General features: G+C 43.1%; 1 protein-coding gene across 1 annotated transcript in view; it reads right to left on the reverse strand.

Annotated features, from left to right (window-relative positions):
* LOC134338382 (leucine-rich repeat-containing protein 43-like) overlaps positions 1-27,872 on the reverse strand; it is a 128,716-nt gene that overhangs the window by 67,305 nt on the left and 33,539 nt on the right. The window contains 5 exon segments of the mRNA XM_063034171.1: positions 6,783-6,922; positions 7,085-7,195; positions 11,647-11,916; positions 19,130-19,191; positions 19,287-19,351. Coding sequence (XP_062890241.1) covers positions 6,783-6,922; positions 7,085-7,195; positions 11,647-11,916; positions 19,130-19,191; positions 19,287-19,351 — 648 coding nt within the window.

Here is a 27,872-nt window from a genome sequence, read left to right on the forward strand (position 1 = left end):
TGGAAACTTTTTGGAGAGATATTTTCAATATTATTTCTAAGGTATTAAATATAGATATCTCTCCTCACCCTATTACTGCTATCTTTGGACTACCTAAAATTTCTAGTAATCTTTCCCCTTCAGCCCGTAGAATGATTGCATTTCTTACTTTAATGGCGAAAAGATGTATTTTACAACATTGGAAAGAGCTTAATGCTCCAACTACCTTTTTTTGGTTTTCTCAGACGATTTTATGTTTGAATCTGGAGAAAATTAGAAGTAACCTTTATGATTCTTCATTTAAATTTGAACAGATTTGGGGACCTTTTATTCGATATTTTCATTTAATGTAATATTTACCCTTCTTGTTTTCTCTTCACTGTTTTAATGGAGGTCGGGATTGAGGACGTGATTTTAAGTTTAACTCTGTTTGGTTTCAAGTTAGCCCATTGCTTTGCTTTGCTTTTAGTTAGTTGCACGGTGGGTTTTTTTTTGGGGTTTTTTTTTTCTTTTTTTCCATTGATATATATAAAATCTAGTATACTATTATGTTATCTTGGTTTCTTATGCTTAAATTACATTGTTTGTAGTATTTTCTTTTTGGTATTGTTATCTTTTGGAATTTTATTATACTTTAACATTGTATTAATGTTTATATGGCTTACCTTTTTTGTATACTTACTCAATAAAAAGATTTAAAAAGAAAAAGAAAGCACTTGGAGGGGCGGAGCTTAGAGAGAATTGCTGATGTGTTAGTAATAAATATTGTTCCATAAAAATGTTGCTGATCAAGGAGAACTGAGGATCTTGGGTTGCTGGTGATTTTCTTGGAATAATAACCAGGGGAAACTGGATGGTGGCTCACCGTTCACCGCTACTCAGACCTTCAGTAACGTCGAGTTTCAATCCAGTTCTTAACAATATGTTCCTAAAATGCAGGCGTGTCGTTAATTTGACATTTGTGTAATCTCGCAGGGAAATGAATGGCTTATGCAGGAGCTGGAGGAAATGTGTGGTGGGCTTGGAACCACTGACGAGACAGAGTGAAGATAAGAGACACAAGAGGTTCTGCCGATGCTGGAAGATAACAGCATTGTTAATTTTTTGAGGATCCTTATCAGACAACTGGAAATTTTAGAAGTTCTATTTTTAAATAAGGAGCTGAACACCAAGTGTTTCTATTAATTAACTCATGTTTCAATATGACTCATCAGAATCAGGTTTAATATCATCAGCATATGTCATGAAATTTGTTAACTCTGCGGCAGCAAAAAAATACTCACTGGGGATTTCAGTATGCTGGTAGATTGGGAAAATCAAGTTGGTGCTGGATTCCAAGAGGGGGAATTTCTAGAATAGCTACAAGATGGCGTTTTAGAGCAGCTGGTGGTTGAGCCCACTAGACGGCTAGCTATTCTGGATTGGGTGTTGTGCAATGAACCAGATTTGATTAGAGAGCTTAAGGTAAAAGAACCCTTGGGGGTAAGTGATCATCATATGATCGAATTCACCCTGAAATTTGAGGAGAATATAAAGTCAGAAGTATCAGTATTATAGTGGAATAAAGGGAATTAGAGGCATATGAGAGCAGTTGGGCAAAACTGATTGGAAAAGAACACTGGCAGGGATGATGGCAGAGTCAGCAATGGCTGGAATTTCTGGAAGCAATTCGGAAGGCACAGGATATATACATCCCAAAGAGGAAGAAATATTCTAAAGACAAGTTGACACAACTGTGGGTAACAAGGGAAGTCAAAGCCAACATAAAAGCTGAAGAGACGGCATAGAACAGAGCAAACGTTAGTGGGAAGTTAGGGGACTGGGAAGCTTTTAAATACCAACAGAAGGCAACTAAAAAGTCATTAAGAAGGTAAAAAAATGGAATACGAAAGTAAGCTAGCCAATAATATGAGAAAGGATACCAAAAGTTTCTTCAGATACATAAAGTGTAAGAGAGATAAGAGTGGCTATTGGACAGCTGGAAAACGATACTGGAGAGGTAGTAATGGGGGATAAGGAAATGGTGAATGAACTAATAAGTATTTTGCATCAGTCTTCACTGTGGAAGATGCTAGCAGAATGATGGCCCTTCCAGGTGTCAGTGGTCATGAAGTGTATCAAGTTACCACTACTAGGGAGAAGGTTCTTGGGAAACTAAAAAGTCTGAAGGTAGATAAGTCACCTGGATCAGATGGGTTCTGAAAGAGGCTGATGGGATCGTGGAGGCATTATTAGTGATCTTTCAAAGATCACTAGACTCTGGAATAGTTCTGGAAGACTGAAAGATTGCAAGTGTGATTCCACTCTTCAAGAAAGGAGAGAGGTAGAAGAAAGGAAAATATAGGCCAGTTAGTCTGACCTCAGTGTTTGGGAAGCTGTTGGATTCGATTGTTAAGGACGTGGTTCAGGGTACTTGGAGGCTCATGATAAAATAGGCTGTAGTCAGCATGGTTTCTTCAAGGGAAAATCTTGCCTAACAAATCTGTTGGAATTCTTTGACAGACAAAGGAGAATTGATCGATGTTGTGTACTTGGATTTGCAGAAGGACTTTGACAAGGAGCCACACATGAGGCTGCTTATCAAGCTATGAGCCCTTGGTATTCCAGGAATGATTGTAGCATGGATAAAGCAGTAGCTGATTGGCAGGAGGCAAAGAGTGGGAATAAAGAGCCTTTTCTGGTTGTCTACCGGTGAATAGTGGTGTTCAACAGGGGTCTGTGCTGGGATTGATTCTCTTTACATTATAAGTCTGATTTTGATGATGGAATTGATGGCTTTGTTGCAAAGTTTTCAGATGAAACAAAGATAGGTGGAGGGGCAGGTAGTTCTGAGGAAATAGAGATGCTGCAGAGGGACTTGGACAGGTTAGGAGAATGGGCAAAGAAGTGGCAGATGGAATACAGTATGGATTATAAATGGAGAGAAAATACAAAAATCCAAAACGCGTTGGGAGTCCTTGTGTAGGATTTCCTAAAGGTAATTTGCAGGTTGAGGAAGGTGAGGAAGGCAAATGTGATTCATTTCAAGAGGACTAGAATATAAAAGCAACGATGTAATGTTGAGACTTTATAAAGCACTGGTGAGGCCTCACAAAGTATTATGAACTGTTTTGGGCCCCTTATCTTAGAAATGATGTGCTGAAACTGGAGAGAGTTCAAAGGAGATTCATGAAATGATTCCAGGATTGAATGGCTTGTCATATGAAGAGCGTTTGATGGCTCTGGGCCTGTTTTCACTAGAATTCAGAAGAATGAGGGGGGGATCTCATTGAAACCTATCGAATGGTGAAAGGCCTTGATAGAGTGGACGTGGAGAGGATGTTTCCTATGGTGGGAGAGTCTAAGACCAGAGCACACAGCCTCAGAATAGAAGGGTGTTCTTTTAGAATGGAGATGAGGAGGAATTCTTTAGGCAGGGAGTGGTGAATCCGTGGAATTCGTTGCCATAAGCAGCTGCGGAGGCCAAGTCTTTATGTATATTTAAGGCAGAGGTTGATAGATTCTTGATTGGTCGGGGCATGAAGGGATATGGGGTGGGGGTGAAATCAGGAGATTGGGGCTGAGAGTAAAAAATGGAGCAGCCATGATGAAATGGCGGAGCAGACCTTGTGCGCCAAATGGCCTATTCCGCTCCTACATCTTTTGGTCCTATGATCTAATACAACTGAATTACAGTGTTGTAGGATCTTTGAACCATAGACTAATGTATATTAAATAGATAAGTTAAAATAAATATTGCAGAAACAGAAATTTTTTAAAAAAGTAGTGAGGTAGTGTTCATGGGATCAATGTCCATTTAGGAATCGTACGGCAGAGGGGAAGGAGCTGTTCTTGAACTGCTGCAAGTGAATCTTCAGGCTCCTGTACCTCCTTCCTGATAGTAACAATGAGAAGAGGGCATGTCCTGGGAGGTGTGTGTCCTTAGTGATGGATGCTGCCTTCCTGAGCCACTGCTCCTTGATGATGTCTTGGATACAACGGAGGCCAGTACCCATGATGGAGCTGACTAATTTTCCATCTTTCTGCAGCTTACTTCGATCCTAATGCTAACAAGCATGCTGACTGCATGAAAATGTAGAAGCTGATGTTACAATAGCTGTATGCACCACATTACAAATCACAGAATAATTTAATCTGTTGTTTAAATGCATGCTCTCAATTCATCGTGTGTTTGATAGCAATTCTTTTTCTCGTAAATATTAATGTTTGGACATGAAGAAGAATACACTAGTGAACTGTTTAAAATATCTTTCAATTATTTAGTTTCAGTTAGAAAGCAAACCAGCTGGTGTCCAGATGGATGGAAATGAATAAATACGGAAGTTTATGAGCTCCTCTGGGAACTAATCATGTGATTCTAGATGTGTATTTCAAGTCAAGTCAAGTCAAGTCACTTTTTATTGTCATTTCAACCATAACTGCTGGTACAGAACATAGTAAAAAAGAGACAACGTTTTCTAGAACATGTTAACTCATAATATACAGGCTTTCCAGGAGGCTGATGATGATCTATGCAGTGATGAATGTACAACTTCCCTCAGAGTTTCTCGGACAACAAAAATCCACCAATCAGCTGAGAAATGCAGTTTCTTCTTAGTATATTTATAGGCTCTTCCAGATCTACAACAACCAGCAACCCCCAAATCAACCCCAGCCTAATCATGGGACAATTTACAAAACACCAACTAACCTACAAAACTGGAGGAAAGCAGACCACCTGGGAGAAGCCCACACACTCCCATGGGGAATTGAGCTCTGAACTCCAACGCGCCGAGCTGCGGTAGCGTTGGATTAGCTGCTACGCTACGATGGCGTTCAAAGTTCCAGGGATCCAGTTCGGAGCAGAAGAGGGTAGAATAACTTTCAGGTAATATTAGACATGGAGCATCAATCACAATTGAAAAGTATGGGGTTAGCACATAAAGTGCTGTGCTTAAACTCTCTTGATGTTGCTACTTATTCATCACAAAGCTCTAGTCAAGAAGAGTGTAGAACATACATAGAACCTCAACCATCTCAACCTCCCTCTATGGGCAAGCCATTTCTGAATCCACACAGCCAAGTTGCCTGAATTCCACGTCTCCTGACTTTCTGAATGAGTCCACCATGTCAAAGGCCGTCATGAAATCCCTATACACCACATCCGCTGCTCTACCTTCGTGAAATTGTTTTTGCCTTTTACATAAAGGATGATCTCACGCTGGTCCGGTGTGCGATGGGAAGTTAAATGCTGGCTCAGCCTACAAAGCCTGAAATTTTTTTTTTTAAAATGTAAAAATATGAGTGGACCTTCTTCAGCCAGAGAGAGGTAAATACTTGGAGTGCAGTGTCTGAGAGAGTGAGTGAGGCTGGGTCACTCCCAGCATTTGTTTTGTTGAGATGCAGTGTGAAACTGGTCCTTCCATCCCTTTGAGCCACGCTGCCCGGCAATTCCCCAATTTACTCCTAGCCTAATCACGGGACAATTTATAATGAGCAATTAACCAACTGACCTGTGGGAGGAAACCAGAGCACCCGGAGGAAATCCACGTGGTCACGGGGAGAAGGTACAAACTCCTTACAGGCAGAGGCGGGACTTGAACCCGCGTCTCCTGTACTGTGAAGCGGTGTGCTAACCACTACGCTACCGTGCCACCCTAAGAAGTGACCAGGTGAGCATTTGAATTGCTTAGGCATAGAGTGCGGTGTACCAAGTGTACCAACCAGGGCACACCTTACACAGTGAGCAGCAGGGCACTGAGGAGTGTGGTGGAACAAAGGAACCTGGGAATGCAGGTCTATAATTCATTGAAAGAGGCATCGCTGTCAGAAAGGGCCGTAAAGAAAGCTTTTGACATATTGGCCTTCACAAACCAATGTATTGAGTACAGGAGATGGCATGTTACGTTGAAGTTCTATAAGACATTGGTGAGACCTAACTTGGAGTATAGTGTGTGGTTTTGGTCACCTACCTACAGGAAAGATGTAAATAAAGTTGAAAGAGTACAGAGAAAACTTACAAGGATGATGCTGGGACAGTAGGACCTGAGTTACAAGAAAAGATTGATTAGGTTAGAACTTTATTCCTTGGAACGTAGACGATTGAGGGGAGATTTGATAGAGGTATACAAAATTATGAGGGGTATAGATAGAGTACATGTAAGCAGGTTTTTTCCACTGAGGTTGAGTGGGACTACAACGAGAGGTCATGGGTTAAGGGTGAAAGGTGAAAAGTTTAAGGGGAACATGAGGGAAAACTTCTTCACTCAAAGAGGGTGGCGAGAGCGTGGAACGAGCTGCCAGCACAAGGGGTGCATGCGAGCTCGATTTCAACGTTTAAGAGAAATTTGGATAGGTACGGGGCTATGGTCCAGGTGCAGGTCGATGGGAGTAGGCAGTTTTAAATGGTTTTGGTGTGGACTAGATGGGTCAAAGGACCTGTTTGTTTCTGTGTTGTAGTGTTCCATGACTCTAAATGCTAGGAAATGAGGTGGATGAAGAAGGGTGTCCACTGGTCAGCATGGGCAAATTGGACCAGATGTCCTTTTACAATGTTGCTTGGTTCTATGACTCTATGACTCAAACCATCATTTAACATACTTTAACAACATTCAAAAGACATTTGGATAGGTACATGATTAGGGAGGATGTTTAGAGGGATATTGGCTAAATGGGCTAGCCTGAAAGGGTTGGACTGAAGGGCCTGTTCCATGTTGGATTACTCTATCACTCTACTCCATGATACTGTATTTGGTGGAAGAGGAATATCTTGTGTAAATTTTCAATCACATTCAATATGCTTAACAGGGTATCAAAATATTTACCAGAATTCGCCTGAGAGGTATTTGTACTCGGAGTCAAGAGAAAGCTTGTTGTATGACAGCCCCAGGTGTTGTAACCCCGGAGGTGGGTTGTGGACCAGATCTTTTAGAGAGGAAATCTCATTAGTGCAGAGCTCTAGAACCTGCAAATAAGCCACAAATTTTTAAAAAATGTTATTGTGCACCATTCTGCACACGGAACTCCATTTTCCACAGTGGTGGAACATAAGCATTCTTCATCGGGTTACTATTGACAACAGAGGCAGTCACACATTTAAAATGATGCTGTACAATCCCTCATTTACCTTCAGCTTTCTTGGAAGATTGGCTGAATTTAATGTAGAGATCCTATTGGCACTTAATGTAAGTTCTTCCAGATTCTGAAATTTCAACAAGTCCTTGTCAACCTCATTGATCTACACAGAAGCAAAGAAATTATATTTGGCTGTTAAAATGTTCATTATTTTCTGATTCTGTTGAAATGACTGGCATTTTTTGCTGCTCTAACTAGTCTTGTTGGAAACAACAAAGCCAATTAGGGCAGGGGTATTCCTCCTCATTAAGTGCTGTGTCGTATGACATGGGTGATCATTGTCTTCCATCTGTCTTTAAGATGTTCATATTCTTTTCTCTATCTATGACCATGATTGCTCCAGGCAAATTTTTCTACAGATGTGGTTTGCCTTTGCCTTCTTGTGGGCAGTATCTTTCCAAGACGGGTGACCTCAGCCATGATCAGTACTCTTCACAGATTGTCCGCCTGGTCAGTGTTCACATAACCAGGACTTGCGGTGAGCACCAGCTGCTCAGGGGTAGTTGATGCAACGAGGGCTCCAGCCGACTCTTACTACATCAACACGTTGAGTTAAGGATATGTAAATGGTGCAGACAGTCCAATCCCAGAGGACAATCCAGCCACAGCATACGGCCATCTATGGCAGCCAGTACTGTGGGATCAGCGTATTAGACAATGATCTCCAGTGGGGGTGAAGAGGCAAATGATCAGTCGGCCTGCTGGCAGTATTAGCCAGCATGGGCCTTTTCCTTGAGAGTGGGTATCTGTTCTCTTTAAGTAGCTGAAGGCACCCAGATTCTGTGGCAAGGCTACTGCAGGGGCAGAAACCCGCATGGGAAGGAATACCACGGGTAGCTCCACGTCCGTAGAGAGAGTTAAGTGCATCAGGTTCCAGGGAGTTGACGTCATGGATGACCTCACCCAGTCCCTTAGTATCACCTCCCTGAACAAGAAGGCACAGCAGCGTCTCCACTTCCTAAGGAGATTGAGGTGTGAGGTTCCCCTCCCCCCATCTTAACAGCATTCTGTAGGACCCCAATGAGACCGTCCTGACAAGTTGCATTCCCATTGGGTCTGGGAGCAGCCGAGCATCTGACCAGAAGCCCCTACAAGGGACTGTGACAACGGCTGAGAGGATCTTAGGGGTCTCCCTACCATCCATTGTGGACATTTATCAGGAGTGCTGTGTTTGCAGGGCCCTTAGTATTATTAAGGATTCCACCCATCCATCCAGCACCTTGCCATCAGACAGGAGACTCTGAGGCAGAAAAACAAGAGCGGTCAGGATAGGAAACAGCTTCTTTCCTCAGGCATGGAGGGGAGGAGAAGATGGCAGCATGACGCAGCATGTGTGGCCACTCCAAAATGATATCGTATTTGTAAGCAGGTACCGCGCACAATCCTGATTTGTTGGAGACGGACGTGAGAAGCACGGAGGAACACCTGGAGAAACTTCTGAAATGCCCGCTTCGCTGCCGCTGCTACTGTGCGATCGAGAATCTCCGGAGGGGAAGGCCCCAAATTCTCGGCTTTGCCTATTGCCTGTTGCCAGGGCCGGGGTCGAAGCGCTCGGCGGAGATGGTGCTCGGTGCTCGGTGTCGGAGGGCTGGTCGAAGGCTCGAAGTTTTCGATGGACTCAAGAGTCGGCTGTGGTCGGGTGCTTCCAGGATGCTGCATCGGCAAGTTTGCGGCGCTGGAAGCTCATGGCAGGAAGAGTTTTTCTTCCTTCTACCATCTGCGTGAGATGATGGAACTTTTGAGAGACCTTGAGACTTTTTTTTACCGTGTCCATGGTCTGTTCTTTATCAAATTATGGTATTGCTTTGCACTGTTGTAACTATATGTTATAATTATGTGGTTTTTTGTCAGTTTTTCAGTCTTGGTTTGTCTTGTGTTTCTGTGATATCATTCTGGAGGAACATTGTATCATTTCTTAAATGACAATAAAAGAGGACTGCGTGTCCTCATAATCTAATCTAGTTAGGCTTCTGAACTCCTGCCGCATCACATTCAAAGTGTCACTGGTTAATCTGTCCTGTTCCTTACAATATTTAATTTATGCACTTCAGTTTATTTGTTTATGTGTAATCCATCCATAGATTTCATTTTTACATTCATAAGTTATTGTGTGTTATGTATCCAGTTTGGAGAAAAGTCTCATTTGACAGTATACACGTATATAGTTAAAAGACAATAACTTGACTTGACTTGGAAACTCAGCATGGTCAAACTAGGGCAATTATTGGCTGAGAACAATTCACAGCCTATCACATGTACTGGCTCTGGGTCTGTACTTACTGGAGTTTAGAAGAATGGGGGGGGGGTAGCTTCATTCAAACCTACCAAATATTGAAAGGGCTAAACAGGATGCAGTGGGAGATTCTAGGACTAGAGTGCACACCTTCAGAATAGAAGGAAGTCCCATTAGAACAGAGATGAGGAGGAATTTCTTTAGCCAGAAGGGGAATCTAGAGAACTCATGGCCACAGATGACAGTGGAGGACAAGCCATTCAGTATATTTAAAACAGAAGTTGATAGGTTCTTCACTAGTCAGGGTGTCAAATGATATGGAGAGATGTCAAGGGAAGGGGACTGGGGTTGAGAAGGAGAACAAATCAGCCATGATCAAATGGTAGGGCTGTCCTGATGGGTCGATGGTCTAATTCTGCTCCTATGTCTTATGGTCTTAATGGTGGCAGAGCTTCTGATCAGGAAGATTTATGTCTGTAATCCTCTGAAAAGATACATGAATAATAATTGCTCCAATTTAAGTTTACAAAATGTCCAGATTTTAAAGAAAGACCTCTGACTACATCTACTGCTGCCTAGTTTCATCTAGAATTTTACCTGTAATCTTTGCTTTCCCTCATTTCCAATAAACCATCAAAAAAGAAGTTTCAAGAGGTAATTTTTTTTTATCATTCTGCCTGTGATCAGCCTCCCTGTGCACTATACGATACCCGGAGTGTCAGGTTCAAAGTACTTCTCCAATTCCCTTTCTTTCCCCGGCCTGCCCAGTTCTAGCCCAAGCAGTTTTGTGTTTGCTCTCAGCATTTAGCATGGGCTCGGTTGAGTTCCCAGTTCAAGCCTTCAAATCATCCACTCGCCATTCATTAGAATTAAATCGATACCCTTAAATTAATTCCCACACTCTGAATCAAAGAATTGGTAATATGTTGACAGCACCTTCCACCACTGAATGCATACTGATGGGATCGGGCTGTATTTGTAGGCAGGATATATTCTGGGTAGTCTTCCACGTTGTCAGGCAGATGCCAGTGTTGGAACTGACTATGATCAGCTTAACTAGAGGAGCAGTCAGCACTGTCTTCAATTCTACAGCTTCAACACTGCCTTGTCCCATGGCTTCTGCTGCATCCAATGCTTGTGTGGCAAAGTCAATCACAGTCACTTGCCACAGTCCAGATTGACAGGGGTATCTTCCAATCTAATCTCATCCAGTTGGGTGGTGGGGTGGAGATACCTCTCTACTACCAAAGGGGCTCCTTCCCTCCACTAGCCTGCAGACCTCCTTTGGACAAGGTGTAGCACCTACCTAGCCCCTCACCCCACCTCCTCCTGATCAGGGTCACGTGAAGCCATGGGAGCAGGTGGTGGATGGTCCTACGAGCAGCTGGTGTTTATCACAAGTCCTGGTTATGCGACCACCGACACAAGGCAGACAAACTCTGAAGAGTATTGATAATGGCCGGGGTCTCCCATCTTGTAAAGGCACTGCCCAGAAGAAGGCAATGGCAAACCACTTCTGTAGAAAAACTTGCCAAGATCATGGAAAGACCATGATCGCCTACGTCATACGACATGGCACAGAATGATGATGTCATACAACATGGCACAAAATGATGATGATGATGATGATGATCCAATCACCTCCTGGCTCGGAATAATGTTATTACCATATGCAGATTTTTTTATCTATTGGATAGATGATCTTTTGGAATGATATTTAAATAAACATCGTTGTAGATGGGAAGAGAAATTACTGCTGGAAACAAATTCTGTGGCAATACTTTGAATATTACACTTTGATAAGGCATTCCTTTAGCCAGACGGCGATGAATCTGTGGAATTTATTGCCACAGACAGCTGTGGAGGCCAAATCATTGGGTTTATTTAAAGTTGACAGGTTCTTGATTTGTCTAGGGTCAAAGGTTATGGGGAGGGGGCAGGAGAATGAGGCTGAGAGGGATAATAGATCAAACGTGAAGAAATGGCCTAATTCTGCTCCTATGTTGTTAAAATTCTGGTGTTTGTGCAGATTGAGTGAAGAAGTACCAGCAGCTGATAACATGAAACAAACACTTCTCTCTCAGGAAGGAAACACTAGATTCTGTAAAAGTCAGTAGAGAATTGAGACTATTCTTAAAGTGCCTTAAAAGCACTGAATTAAAAGGAAAGTGTAGAAGTTTAGAGCTACTTATTCAAATGTACATAAACAGTGCTTATTCAAATTTCTAACCATTGGCATGCATTCAGACTATTAAAGAGAAATAAATAGACATGACATCCTCTTTTCCTAGAAAGGAACTTGAATAATATAGCTTGCTCACCTGTTTATTCACAAGTCTTAAGGCTTTTAAGTTAGAGCAAAAGAAGTTTAAATTCACGAGTGATGGCGAGGAGATTGCCATTTCCCTCAGATGCTGATTCTCTGGGCTCAGGTCCTCACCATTCCAAGGTGAATGCTTATCAGTTAGATATTCCCTCAGTGCCAGCTGGTCTTCCTCATTTACATCTTTATCCTGCTCCTCTTCCTTCTCTCCATAGTATCTCAGTAGCTTGCCACTTTTGGCCCCCTTTGTTGGACTCCTGGACCTGTTCTAAATGTGTAAAGAAACAACGGTTGGCAGCACATTGCTGTGTTTGCCTATGATTGTTACAACGACTGCTCATGATGTGATGCACTTGAAAGGACATGGACTAACTCAGTAAATACTAGAAAGATTTATCTTTTAGAAGTTAATAAAGTTCATCTTTATCGGTAGCATGATAAAATTCACTAGAGCAGGGGTTCCCAACCCTTTTATACGCCACGGACCCCTACCATTTACCAAGGGGCCCATGGACCTCGGATTGGCTACCGCTGCTCTAGAAGAAGATAAAGAGATTTTCACTTCTCAAGCACACTGGGCCTTACGAAATAACGCACGATTTTCCTACTCAAACAAAATAATTTGTGACTTTAAATCACAAGTATTTCTATATCATGAAACTGTAATAAGGTAACAGCTGTCTTATTTACCTTTATGTTTTATTAGAGTCATAGGCCCAGAACCAGGCCCAGCACATCCATGTGGATCTTTTTGCCTAGTTACAGTAATCCCATTTGCTCACACATAGTCAGGATCCTTTAATGCCTTCAGTATTTACGTGTCTGTTAAAAGCCCTTTAAGTATGATTAATAATTCTATCTGACTCTGCGACCTCTTCTGGTAACACAATCCTGTGTAAAATATTTCCCCCTCAGATCCCCCTTAAAATCCCTCCTTCCCGCCTTAAGCTATGCCCTCTTGTTTATGATAATCCCTACAATGGGAAAACTATTTTACCTGTCCACCCTATCTATGCCCCTCATAATCTTAAACACTTCTATTAGGTGCCTCCTGAAGGCTGATTTATACTTCTGCGTCAAATCAACACCGTAGGTACAGCGTAGCCGCGAACCCTAAGCAGATCCCTACGCCGTACACGGATCCCTACACGGATCTCTACGCCGTAGCCTGACGCGCACCTCTGCCAAAATGTAACTACGGGTCACGGCAACGCAGACCACAACAACTGTGATTGGTCCGCTTGGTAGCATCGCATTTCCTCCTGTGTTGCAATAGCTTCCCATTGGGCAACTGAAGGGCAGGGAAGGAACTCTGGCTGCAAAGTTTTCCATAAAGATTTACAGACCTCCAAAATTATGGAGGATACATTTCGCTTTTATGAAAAAAGATGCTCGCTTTAAACTTGTTTACCCCGAGAAAGACTACCATGACCATGAAGCCTTGCACGAGCAGGTGTGTGCACATGCGTGACGTGTGCGAATTGCAAAGCGACGCAGACACACCAACACACAAGTATAGATGCTCACAATGCACGTAGGCCACTTGCGTAGGTTACAGCGTCCATTTGACGCAGAAGTATAAATCAGCCTTTAGCCTCCTCCACTCAAGGGAAAACAAGCTTATCTGTGTTGCCACTTTCAGAGAACGATAACCTTGGATCTTTAAAATGTTCCCGAGTCTCCTACAGTTTACTGTTAACGTACTACCCCTACATGACTTTCATAAATGAATCACCTCGCATTTGTCAGAAATCCATCTGCCTAACTTTCAGTCTGATGTTCATCCTGTTGTAGCCTTAGACAATTTTTCTTGCCACCCACAGACACAGCAAAGCCAAGTCAAATTTATTGTCATCTGCACGGATGCAACGAGGAACTTACTTGCCGCAGCATCGCAGTCACGTCGCATCACTTAAGCAACATTCACCAGGAAAAACACAAATTAAGCACAATTTTTACAAGAAAACAATTACAACAAATTGTCGTGCAAGTTGGTCAAAGTGGCCATAACGTTGCCACACTGAGGTAATAATTGGGGCCTTGCAAGTTGGCTCAAGATCTGAATGGTTGAAGGGAAATAGCGGTCTTGAACTTGGCGGTGCTTGGAAATTGGGCTGCTGCACCTCCTGCTCTGTATTAGTTGTGAAAATATGGGTGGTGGAAATCTGTGATGGTGGATGTTGCCCACTCGAGGCAGGTAGATGGGGATGAGTCCATGGCTAGATGCCATGATCTTATTGAATGACGGAGCAGGCCCGATGGGCCAGATGGCATCCTATGATGGCATCTAAGTACCGGGTCCTGGACAGGTCATCTGATATGTTAACACCCAGGAATTTATTTATTTATCTTTATTTAGAAATACAGCATGGTAACAAGTTTAATTTTTCTACGACTGAGCGAGAGGTTGTTTTTTGAGGAACCACTCAAGCAGATGTCCGACCTAACACCAGCAAGCTGAGTCACCACACCCTGCGATTCTGCCAACCACAATCGTGTCCTCAGCAGGTTAGAAGATGGCGCTGGTGCTGTACTTGGCCGCACAGTCTTGCGTGAAAAGAGACCAGAGCAAGGAGCTAAGCGCGCAGCCTTGAGGTGAACCAGTCCTCGCTGATTGATGTCTGCCGATGAGGAAGTTGCATCTAGTTGCAGAGGGAGGACCAGAGGCCCGGGTCTTAAAGCATGATGCTGTGCTTGGATTGGATGATTGCGTTCATCACCAATGAACGGCAGCCTGACGCTCGAGTTCCTGTCCAAATGGCCCAGATCAGAGACAAGAGCCAGAGGAGGTGCGTCTGCTGTTGACCTGTTGTGGTGGTAGGCTAAAATAGAATGGGTCCAGGTCCTTTCTAAGGCAGGCACTGACTTATGTATTCATTTAGGTCCACTGGTGAATCCTTGGATAGGGTCCAATGTAATGCCAAATCTGCTCCTCTGCTTTTGCCGTCCAGCTGTTCGTAGTCCTCTTCACTGGTGAACACAAAATAATCTGCAGATGCTGGGGTCAAAGCAACACTCACAACACGCTGGAGGAACTCAGCAGGTCAGCCCGAAACGTTGACCGATCTTTTCCACGGATGCTGCCCGACCTGCTGAGTTCCTCCAGCGTGTTGTGAGTGCCTCTTCACTGGTGCCAAGTTCTTCAGTCGCTGTATGTATGTAGGCAGATGTCCGGTGGCCGGATTTACCTAAGTGCGAGTGAGGGATGGAGTGGTAAGCATCCCTGATGGGGGTAGAGCAGTGGTCGGGTGTGTTGGGTGCTCTGGAATTGCAGTTGAGGTTGTAATTAGGCAGGGATTTCTGCAAACTAATCTGATTAAAGTCTCCTGTCACAGTGTGACAGGCATCAGCTAATCCCATCACCTATTGTCATATTTTCTGCTGAGGTACTAACTATATCTTCCACATTCACTTCTAAAGCAAATCTTCTACATACACACCATTTTTCATAGAATTTGCACAAGTCTATGATGATACCAGCAAAGATTTATGAGACATAAGGGGATACTCTCTAATCCTGAAACAGACAATGGAATAAATTGATCCAGGTGGTTCAAACATTAACTTAATTGGCTGATCTAGTTAAAAGCCGGAAGTCACTGTTGGCCATTATTTGCCAACAATCTGTGCCTCCTGACTAACCCCTTTGCCCCTGCCTATTTAACACCCAGTTCCTCCCCATGCCTCCATGATGGCCTCTCCTGAGCCCTACAGCACCCCAAGAAGAACTTTTTTTTGTCTCTCTGTTAGAGATGGGCTGCTTCCAAAGCCACGAATAGCTCACTGGTACTCCTCTAATGAGGCCGATGAACCAAAGTTGCAGCTACACTGGTTCAAACTTTCTGGGGCCAATATATTTTTTTTCTCTTTGAACATTGAAGTACAAGTCATCACAATGACTATGCAAAGAGTGTTGTGCAATGCTAATTGACATAATGTGTTGAATTGCTGATGTGGAATAATATTATTCCACAAATAAAATAACGCAGCTGCTAGGGATCAGAAATAAACACAGCACGCTGGAAAAAAATGGGCGTGTGATCGAATCGTGCGGGATCAGACCACAAGTTTATCCCTTTAATCCTCTGCCTCACTCGTCCACGGATCTCGGTGACCAGGGCTTTGAACTGAGCTCAATATCAGCTTGAATTATACCACTGGACAACAAATTTTTTCAAAAGTGTTGCTTCCTCAGAATTTTTTTTTGTTTATGATAGAGTGCTTGGAGATGAACACAAATATAATTTCAGACTACTTGCATCACGTAGAAATTTGGAGAAACAACAAAGTAACTTTTATTGAACATAATGTGTCTAATTGCATAATGGTGCTGATGCTTTGCAATAGTTCAACTAAGTTAAAAATGCAAACATGAGGAAATCTGCAGATGCTGGAAATTCAAGCAACACACACAAAATGCTGGTGGAATGCAGCAGGCCGGACAGCATCCATAGGAAGAAGCACAGTCGACTTTTTGGGCAGAGACCCTTCGTCAGGACTAGCTGATTACTCTTACTATCTCTTCTTTCAGTTCGCCCTGATGAAGGGTCTCGGCCCGAAACGTCAACTGTGCTTCTTCCAATGGATGCTCTCTGGCCTGCTGCGTTCCACCAGCATTTTGTGTGTGTTGCTATGTTAAAAAAATTTTGTTAATGATTTTCATTTGTACTCAGTGTCTGAGGCTTCTTGCTTAAGTGTCCAACAATAATTTGCCAGCGTTGATGGATTCCAGTTGCCCTGTTATCTTTTCTCCATGACAGCGATGTCCTGGTGAAACCTTCCACCATGCTTGTCATTAGCAGCACTAAGATTTGCAGGGAAGAAGTCTAAATGGGAATGCAGAAAATTAATCTTTAGTGACATGTTGCATTTCATGGTTTTATATGCTTGAAGCATGCTTTCAACCAGCTGCATCTAGCTTGGTGCTCTGTAGATGCTGAGAAAAACTTCAACAACTTCCTTGAATGCCTTCCATGTGATTTTCTCCGGTCCTACTAGAAGTTCTTCAAATTGCCTGTCATTGATGACCTGTTTGATTTGTGGACCAACAAAAACGCTTTCCTTAATCTTGGCATCAGTTATTCCGGGAAGCATCTATCTCAAATATCAAAGTTCTTCATAGAAATTTTTGTGCCTGGTGAAAGCAAATTCCATCCTTACAGTCCTGAACCCAATAATTATTACTAAAACCTGTCCTGCCATGCAGCAGCCACGCCACCTAAGCCTGCCTGGACAAGATAGGAAACTTTCCAGCTTACATGGTAGGCAACATTTTAATTGACGAATTATGAATTGAAACAATAAACATACGTTTATTTTAAAAATGGTGCATGATAGTGAAATTTCATGGTGAATTTCATGATCAGTAGCCCAAAATTCATAAGATATACCTGAAGGTATTCAGGAAGCAAAATCTTTGTTGTCCAGTGTTACCAACTCACCTTTCAGCACTCTACTGTCATTTGCCATCCTTCCTTTGGCCTCTACTTCACATTCCTTCCTTTTCCTGTTACCATTTCTTCTTCTTTTCAGACTACCAATCTGGACCCAGACTGCTCCTCTGTTCTTTCCACTCATCCTCACCTACCTCTGTCCTCACTCAAATCTACTAAAACCGCAACATCATCCAGTCCGCTCTAACAACCCTAAACATTATTCCGTTTTCTTTCCGTTGCCCGGGTATTTCCATATTAGTACAAAATTTAATGAAATTAGCCTTTTAAGCCAGACTTGTCTGAAATAAGAGGAGAAATGCGGAAAATATTTCTCCCCTCAGGAGGGGGGAGAAGATGGCGGCACAACGACAGCACACGCGGCCACTTCGGTGGTGATATCTGTTATCTGTCAAGTAGGGGACCATGCACAATCCTGATTTGATGGAGACAGACGTGAGAGCACAGCGGAACATCTGGAAAACTTCTGAAATGCCCGCTTTGCTGCCGCTGCTACCGTGTGGTAACCGGAATCTCCGGAGTTGAAGGCCCCGAAATCCTCAGCTTTGTGTGTTTCAGCAGCCGGGGAGAGGTCGAAGGCGCTCGGGAGGCTGTATCGGAGAGGTTGGTCGGAAGCTCGGAGTTTTCGGACGGATGTACTCAGTGTCGGCTGTGGTCGGCTGCTTCCAAGGTATCGGCAAGTTGACGGTGCCTGGAGGTTTATGGTAGGGAGTTTCTCCCTTTTGCGGCCTGCTATCGGGGACTCGGGAGTAGATTGACTCGGGACTGAGACTTTTTTTTACTGTGCCCATGGTCTGTTCTTTATCAAATTATGGTATTGCTTTGCACTGCTGTAACTATATGTTATAATTATGTGGTTCTGTCAGTGTTAGGCTTTGGTTTGTCCTGTTTTCTGTGATATCACTCCGGAGAAACATTGTGTCATTTCTTAATGCATGTATGCATTTCTAAGTGACAATAAAAGAGGACTGAGTGTTCTCATAATCTAATCAAATCTAAATACTCAACCCCAGAATGATGTTTGTGGACCATCACCCAAGCTCTGGGATACCCATTCTGGAGGACACTTTTTAATGGATCAGAGAGCAAGAACATTATTGGGAGGTGGTAAGAGGAGGGGAGAAAATGTAAGAGAAAGTCTGAGGTGTTGGACTTTGGTGGAAATTCATTATTCAAGATTAATGATGGCTTCAGGTATTTCTGTGAAAGTTGTTAGATCCCCCGTAGACCCCCTGTCTGTGTAGCCATGTTTCTTTTAATTCTTTGCACTGTTAAGGAACACCAGGCCATCAGTGCCTTTGTGTTATTTGATTTGGGGCGGCACGGTAGAGTAGTGGTTAGCATGACACTTTACAGTACCAGTGACCTGGGTTCAATTCCCAATACTGTTTGTACGTTCTCCCGGAGATCTCCGGGTGCTCCGGTTTACTTTCGCAGTACAAGGAAGGCTGGTGGGTTAATTGGTCATTGTAAATTGTCTCGTGATTAGGCTAGGATTAAATCGGTGGGTTGCTGGGCAACATGGCTCAAAAGGACAGAAGGGCCTACTCCATGATGTATCAATAAAAAAACAATTTCCTGAAGATCCGTATATCACCCACCATTTCTACATTTAATAACTCAATCCTCTGTTTTGTTGCGTCTCTCATGCTTATGATTAGTTTTATTTGTATTTTAGTAAAACAATTCCAAAGGTAATGTTGAGCAGGAGAATGAAATATAGATGAAAATCCCAAGGTTTCGTTTATAACCCTTGGGGATAAAATCACCAACTCACACATTCCCGTTGGAATAGAAGCAGAAAATCTAGAAATATGCGACACCCGTGAGCAACAGAATTAACATTTCTGGGATTCAACTTGAAGAAATTATGAACAAGAAGGGGGAACCGTTGTTAGAAAATTTTCCACTGAGATTTAGTTGATTTCAAGTTAACTTCTCAAACGCTTAGTCGTTACCTCCTTGTCAATTTATCTGAGTGAAATCTAACTTGGCCTTTAAGTAGACAAAAGGCATTAATTCCCTTACCCAGCTGCCAGTAGCACACGGGAAATCATTCAGGCATAAAGTCTTCATCTGTTGTCGAAAAGCTACAAACACAGACACACCAGCCATCTCAGTCTCAGAGCTTTCAAGAAGTATATCAGGACATGCAGTTTGATTTCCCCAAACGCCGATGTCATGCCATATTCAAGTGATATCAAGTGCTCCCCCCAGCATAGTCAGTTCAGAGATGTTTGAAAGATAATCCTAATTTAAAGTCTCATTTTTCAGTTTCAAGTAAGACACGCTGTTTACAAACAGAGTAAGTACATTGGTATACCTGGTACAGCAGTTGCTAGGAGGCGTAATTTCCAGTTGCCAAGCAACGACAAAACCTTCAGTTCTATGATAGAAGCATTCGGATGACATTTAAAAGGACAGTGTTGTCTTTTCTCCGTCTCAACGCTGTAATTGTGTGCTTGGTGGTTCGTTCATTCACAAGATGAGTTTTATCTACAGAGCCTCCTATAAAAATGAGACAATTTTTTAGAGCTCAAACTGAGCCCACTTGTGAAAAATTCTATAATATTTACGTTATTTTCTGACTGGGAATGTTATTTATGCAAAATTGTTAGCTACTAATTGATTGCTACAAATTATACGTAATCAGGAATTATATCATCTAAAGCAGGGGTCCCCAACCTTTTTGGCACTACGGACCGGTTTCAAATTGACAATATTCTTGCCGACCGGCCGACCGGGGGGGCGGGGGGGAGGGGGTGTGGGTGGTGGGGTTGCCAACGGACAAGAGTATGTAGCGGTCAAATCCGCTGGGTTTACCCCGAGAAAGACTACAATGACCATGAAGCCTTGCGCGGGCACCAGTGCGCATGCGTGTAGGATTTTTTTTCTACAAATCGTTTTTGGCGACTCTGTTCGGGGGGGGGGGTGTTAATCACGACCGGAATATAGGTGATAAGTGGCTAATACACTCAATTTCCTTTCTAAAAAGGTTTATCTAACGAATTTAATATTAAACACACAGCACATATTTTTCTCGCATGAATATAGTGATAAGTCAATTATCAGGGGAGGACAGGGGAGCTTGAAGTGAGTATTGAACGAACTTCCAGTAGAAGTGGTAGAGGCAGGTTCGATATTATCATTTAAAGATAAAATTGGATATGTATATGGACAGGAAAGGAATGGAGGGTTGTGGGCTGAGTACAGGTCGGTGGGATTAGGTGAGAGTAGCTTTCGGCATGGACTAGAAGGGCAGAGATGGCCTGTTTCCGTGCTGTAATTGTGATATGGTTATATAAGTCAATAGCATCATAACATTTTAAGTAACGTTTGGATATTAAACACACAGCACATATTTTCCCCATATGAACGTATAAAATCATTGCAACACATCAATATCGCTGAATCAGTGGGAGCCCTGGGCTTGTTTCCCTGCAACAACATGGTGCCATCGAAGGGTGATGGGAGACAGCAATAGTCGAAGGGGGTTCCTTGTGTCCAGTCTATTCTGCAATTTAGTTTTTGTTGCATTCATTGCAGAGATATGTTGGAAATGAAAGCAATGTTTTCAGTGCTTTCCTGACTATCTCAGGATTCTTAGCCATGACTTTGATCCGGAATGCCAGCAGAGATGTTATGTCAAACATACTTTCCAGCCGGCCGTCATTTGCAAGCTCGAGGAGTTGATCTCCTTCCCGCGCTGACATGGATGACGCGCGGGTAATGACCTCGCATGCGTTCAAACTCAACAGTGGCCATGACAGGGAACGAGGAAAGGTGCAGCTGACTCATATCGCCAAATCATATTGTTTCCTCACGGCCCGGTAGCGCATGCTTTGCAGCCCGGTGGTTGAGGACCACTGATCTAAAGGAAGCCATAAGAAGATGCCCAGTTGTCAGATCTGGGCCTGGATGAAAGGAGCAAAAAACAAGCAGCTTGTAGGATGGGGGAAGAGGCAGAGCGAGCTTCTTGTTGGATTTGGAGTAGGTGAGAGGAGGGAAGCTGGAAGCCAGGAGCAGACAGGCAGTGATTTGACCACCACTGCCGGCCCACCAACTGGAGAGTGTCGCGGTTAAGGGTCGAAACATTCGGTGAAGGTTAGGAACCACCTGATGACATCTGCTCCTGGCTGAAGGCTACGATTACCTTATAAAGTAACTGGAGAATGCACCCGAACAGGTGTATGTAACAAGACATCATTTTCTGAGCACAGATTGTGGCATCACTTGGAGTCATATCTTTTCCATCTATAGCCCAGGAGATTTTCACAACGCAAATGACTCATCAAGTCGATGAATCAGAATCAGGTTTATTATCACTGTCTTATATGATGTGAAGAGCAGATCGTATCTAACAAGCCTGATAGAGTTCTTTGAGGAGGTGACCAGGCATATAGATGAGGGTAGTGCAGTGGATGTGATCTATATGGAACTTAGTAAGGCATTTGACAAGGTTCCACACAGTAGGCTTATTCAAAACGTTAGAAGGCATGGGATCCAGGGAAGTTTGGCCAGGTGGATTCAGAATTGGCTTGCCTGCAGAAGGCAGAGGGTGGTGGTGGAGGGAATACATTCAGATTGGAGGATTGTGACTAGTGGGGTCCCACAAGGATCTGTTCTGGGACCTCTACTTTTCATGATTTTTATTAACGACCTGGATGTGGGGGTAGAAGGGTGGGTTGGCAAGTTTGCAGACAACACAAAGGTTGGTGGTATTGTAGATAGTGTAGAGGATTGTCGAAGATTGCAGAGAGACATTGATAGGACACAGAAGTGGGCTGAGAAGTGGCAGATGGTGTTCAACCCGGAGAAGTGTGAGGTGGTACACTTTGAAAGGACAAACTCCAAGGCAGAGTACAAAGTAAATGGCAGGATACTTGGTAGTGTGGAGGACCAGAGGGATCTGGGGGTACATGTCCACAGATCCTTGAAAGTTGCCTCACAGGTGGATAAAGTAGTTAAGAAAGCTTATGGGGTGTTAGCTTTCATAAGTCGAGGGATAGAGTTTAAGAGTCGCGATGTAATGATGCAGCTCTATAAAACTCTGGTTAGGCCACACTTGGAGTACTGTGTCCATTTCTGGTCACCTCACTATAGGAAGGATGTGGAAGCATTGGAAAAGGTACAGAGGAGATTTACCAGGATGCTGCCTGGTTTAGAGAGTGTGCATTATGATCAGAGATTAAGGGAGCTAGGGCTTTACTCTTTGGAGAGAAGGAGGATGAGAGGAGACATGATAGAGGTGTATAAGATAATAAGAGGAATAGATAGAGTGGATAGCCAGCGCCTCTTCCCTGGGGCACCACTGCTCAATACATGAGGACATGGCTTTAAGGTAAGGGGTGGGAAGTTCAAGGGGGATATTAGAGGAAGGTTTTTTACTCAGAGAGTGGTTGGTGCATGGAATGCACTGCCTGAGTCAGTGGTGGAGGCAGATACACTAGTGAAGTTTAAGAGACTACTAGACAGGTATATAGAGGAATTTAAGGTGGGGGCTTATATGGGAGGCAGGGTTTGATGGTTGGCACAACATTGTGGGCCGAAGGGCCTGTACTGTGCTGTGCTATTCTATGTTCTATGTTCTACGTTAAATTTGTTACTTGTGGCAGCAAAGACATAAAGTTACTATAAGTAGCATTGGCGGTTAACATGTTGCTTTCCAGCGCCAGCAACCTATGATCAGGCTTCAATTCCTAGTGCAGCCCGTGAGGAGTTTGAACGTTTGCCCAGTGGCCACATGGGTTTCCCCCAGGTGCTCCAGTTTCCTCCCACAGTCCGAAGATGCACGAGTCAGGGTTAGTGAGTTGAGGGCACTTGCCCAGTATTACCCTCACCGATTTGAGCTGACGCAGAACGGCGCAGTTTGCTGTATGTTTCGATGTTTCGGTAGACGTGTGACAGATAAAGCTAATCCAAACTCAATTTCAAAGTAAGTATATAGTGCCAAAAAAGAAGAATGAGGTAGTGTTCATGAGTTCATGGACCATTGAGAGATCTGTTGACATAGGAGAAGTGTCCATTCCTGTTTCGCTGAGAGCATGCCAGCTCACCAGGACAGCAACTACCATTAATCCTGATGACTACTGTTTCTTTGGTCCTTTCACTTACAGTGAGAAAACAAGTCATTCTAACAAAGCAAATATGCTCCAACTGACCCTGATTCAGCCTTTCTTTAGTGAATTCTGTCGCCACTGCGATCTATTTATTCTCACCTGTTAGCCTGTTTTATAAGCTAAGCGAACACTGGGTTAAGCCAAATCTTTCAAAACCCCAAATTTTTTCCCATTGATTGTCATATTAGTGGCCTCTGTTTCTCCCCTTTCCCCCGCCCCCAGCCTTGAAACTGAACACCATAAGACCATGGAACTTATTAATAGTGTAATAAGTTCTGACCTCATTCCAATTACTTCCAAAAGTTGCAACTCTTTAATTTTAATATAATTCACACTGTATAACAAACTAACTTGCATGGACGCTCATGGAACAGTTGAAGATGCAGGAAGTATGAAGAGTAGACAGGAGGTGACCGCATTCCTCGTGCAATGCTGTTTCAATACCACCATTGAGAAATTATTTATTTCTTCTAACATATTGTGTAGAAAATATTTTTACACTCATCACAGGAATTCCATTCCCATATCTCCTTCACTTAATTCTTCAGGCTGATTCATTTTGTGGTAGCCATATTCACTTAAGATTATTAATGGTTCAGTGGTTTCATCTAATTTCAGAGAATGTATACAGTATACAACCTGAAGTTCTTAAACTTTGCAAACATCCTCGAAACAAGAAACCCCCAAAAAATAAATGACAGAAAAACGTTAGAGCCCCAAAGCCCCCGTCCATTCCCTCCCACGCACAAGCAGCAGCAAAGCATCAACCCTCCCCTTCCCCTTCTCCCCCTCCCCTACCCCCTCCCCTTCCCCTTCCCCCTTCTCCCTCCCTTCCCCCTCCCTCCTTTCTTCCCCCTCCCCTTCCCCCTCCCCTACCCCCTCCCCTTCCCCTTCTCCCTCCCTTTCCCCCTCCCCTTCCCCCTCCCTCCTTCCTTCCCCCCCTTCCTTCCCCCTCCCTCCCTCCCTCCATTTGTTCCAGCAGGAAGCATCAGTGCTCAGCACCCACCAAGCATGCAATAGCAAAGCTTCCAAGGAGACCATGAAGCAGGCCCATCAGAAACTAGTCTACAACCCAGCACTTTGACATGCCACAGGCTCTGTCTCTCTCTCTAACAAGGGACAGAGAAGTGTCACCCCTTCAACAGCGAGAAGGGGAGGTGAGCAAGTCGCTGTTTCAACGTTACAGTCTGAAGCTACGTTTATTGGAGCTCACCCGATTTGAGAACCAGCAGACTCTTCCCCCCCCCTCCCACCACCATGTTAATCTATGTTATTACTGATTTCCCTAATTTGTGTATTTCTACTCCAAAGCCGCGATTAACCCTTCCTGTCTTTTACTGCCCACAGGAATGATTTTTTTCCCTGTTCTTTCTTTCTTTTTCCAATATTTTTATTAAATTTCATATACACAAATACAGAATTCATAAGGATACTTATTATAAATCAAAATAAGATAGCACAAAATGCACTATACATAAATCACACTGATACAATCACAGTATCCCATATTCATGATAAATCAAATAAAATAAATTCAATTATGAAATACAATAATATGGTTAATTATATTATAAAAAATCTACTCCCATGACCAAGACAAAGCTGGTTGGTAAAAAAAACAAGAGGAAAAATGAGTACTTTACCATATAGTGTTTTATAATAATGGCCCAGATCTATATTTTAATAATGATAACAATTCAAAGATTTTTAAAATAGTTCAGAAACGGTCCCCATAGCGTTTGAAAATCTTGGTTAGAATCAGAAATCGAACAACGAATCTTTTCTAAATTTAAACATGACATAACATCGCATAACCATTGAGCATGTGTGTGTGTGGGGGGGGGCAACCTCCTTCCATTTAAGCAAGATCGCCCTCCTAGCCATAAGAGAAATAAAAGCCAGTACCCACAATTGAGAAGGCTCCAAAATGATAGCGCTTTCCTCAACAATACCAAATAAGGCAGTCAAAGGATTGGGCTTAAAATTAACTTTAAAAAGTACAAAAGAAGTTTGGAATACATTTTCCCAATATTTTTCAAGGCTCGAACATGACCAAAACATATGAATTAATGAAGCCTCTCCATTACTACATCTGTCACAGTAAGGAGACATATCTGCAAAAAAAATGAGAGAGCTTGTCTTGAGACTTTTCCTGTTAACATTATATTTCCCACAACCATTCAGGTTCCGTTTTTCCCTTACTTCCATTTCTAAATACTGTGGCCTGTATTCTTTAAGTCCCAGCTCTGATTTACCTAGAGCCACCTTTCAGTCCTTCTGATTGTAAATGGTTTGTTACAATCTCTTATTGCATTTAATTTCTCTTTTCCGTTAGAAATACTGATACAGTGATGAATAATTCATCTCATTCTTCCAAAGCAGTTGCTCTTACTTCATTCTTGACCGTCTTTTTTCTCGTCCTGTTTTATAATCTGTCCCCTGCTCTATGCCCTATTGAGTCTGCTGTGCTCTCCTTGCCTATTTTCAAACAGACTTCATTTCTGTGCATTCTCTCTCTTTCCTCGCACAGCCAGAGAAGAAACAATCTGGCCTCAGCCCTAAGGAAATGCAAAGAAAGAGGAAGAAGGCATCTTTAAGGTTCTGCATTTTAAATTTAGCTCCATTTCTTTGAATCTCCGTCAACTGGACCTCATTTCCTCTGTCACAAACGAGAGACAATCTGCAGACGCTGGAAATCCAAGCAAGGTGCACAAAACGCTGGAGGAACCCAGCAGGCCAGGAAGCATCTATGGAAAAGAGTTCAGCTGACGTATCATGCTGAGACTCTTTGGCAGTACTAGAGAAGGGTCTTGGCCTGAAACGTTGGCTGTACCCTTTTCCATGGATGCTGCCTGGCCTGCTGAGTTCCTCCAGCATTTTCGGTGTGCTGCTCATTGACTCGGTACTTGGTATTTCCTTTTCCCCATCCTTCACAACTCCATAGTGGAAATTACCTGCCCTCAGCGTTAAGGAAGAGGAAGAAGGCATCCTTAAGGTTCTCAATCACAAGGAAATCTGCAGATGCTGGACATCCAAAGCGACACACACAAAACCTGGAGGAACTCAGCAGGCCAGGCAGCATCGGCAGGAAAGAGTGAACAGTCAACGTTCTGAGTCGAGACCCTTCATCAGAACTGGGGGCTTTGGGGCCCCTTATCTAAGAAAGGATGTGCTGACATTGGACAGGGTTGATGAAAATTATTCTGGGAATGAAAGGCTTATTATAAGAGGAGTGTTTGATGACTCTGGGCCAGTACTTGCTGGAGTTTAGAAGAATCGGGGAGGATCTCATTGAAATCTATCAAATATTGTAAGGCCCAGATATGTGGAGCGAATGTTTCCTATAGCGGGTGAGCCTCAGACTAGAGGACACAGCCTTACAGTAGAGGGACGTCCACTTAGGACAGAGATGAGGAAGAATTTCTTTAGCCAGAGGGTGGTTAATCTGTTGAATTCATTGCTGCAGACAGCTGTGGAAGCTGAGTCATTGAGTATATTTAAAGCAGAGGTTGGTAGGTTCTTGATTACTAAGGGTGTCAAAGGTTATGGGGAAAAAGGCAGGAGAATGGGGTTGAGAGGGATAATAAATCAGCCATGATGGAATGACAGAGCAGACTCGATGGGCCAAATGGCCTATTTCTGCTCCTATGTCTTATGGTCTTAGGGTCATATAATGTTAAATAACTCAATGAAATCTCCTCCACCTTTTAGAATGTTTTAGAATATGCCTTTTTCAATTAGTTTGCTCATTCAGAATATTAATTACATGTTGGCTATTTAGGGTCTATTAATTCTAAACTAAAGAAATGTTTGATCATTATCTGTGGAGACAGCATAGCAAGGTGATTAATCGATAGCGATTTTTGCACAGGGCACGGTGTCGAAAAGCATGACATCAATGTGTAGCAATATGAAATTGGGCCACAAACTGTGGTAGACAGAACTGATAAGTACAAACTGATTATTTCATTTTAAAGTATAGATGCATAAAGCTTTAGAGTTTCAAGCTATTTAAAAGATAAGAGATCTTTAGATTGACATTCTAACCCAGAATATATGCCGATAACAAAATTATTGATTCCTTATCCTCCACAAGATACGTAGCGCAAAACGTGACAGAAAGAGGAAAGAAGTAATATGCCCATGGGAAACCAAATGAAACAGAGTGATAAGAAACAGGAATATCTCACCTAGACAGGCCAGTTAAGTTTTGCAAACTGGGTGGGGAGAGGCATCAGAAGGGTTGAGGCATTCTCAAGGAATTGTTTTCACAATATAAAAGGCTTTGTCGGAGAATTGGGATATAGGTATCAAAATTACAGTTGTTAAGAACAGCTGGTTTGTTTGTTTGTTTGTTTATTTATTTACTGGGATAAAGCACCAGAATAGGCCCTGCCGGCCCTTCAAACCACACTGCCCAGCGATTCCCCAATTTAATCCTAGCCTAGTCACAGGACAGTTTACAATGACCAATTAACCTCCCAACCGGTACGCCTTTGGACTGTGGGAGGAAACCCGAGCACCCGGAGGAAACCCACATGGTCACGGGGAGAACGTACAAACTCCTTGCAGACGGCGGTGGAAATTGAATCCGGGTCCCCTGTACTGTAGAGCGTTGTGCACTGCCGTGCCGCCCCATAAGACCATGAGAC

The sequence above is a fragment of the Mobula hypostoma genome, chromosome 27 (assembly GCF_963921235.1).
Source record: "Mobula hypostoma chromosome 27, sMobHyp1.1, whole genome shotgun sequence".
NCBI lineage: Eukaryota > Metazoa > Chordata > Chondrichthyes > Myliobatiformes > Myliobatidae > Mobula > Mobula hypostoma.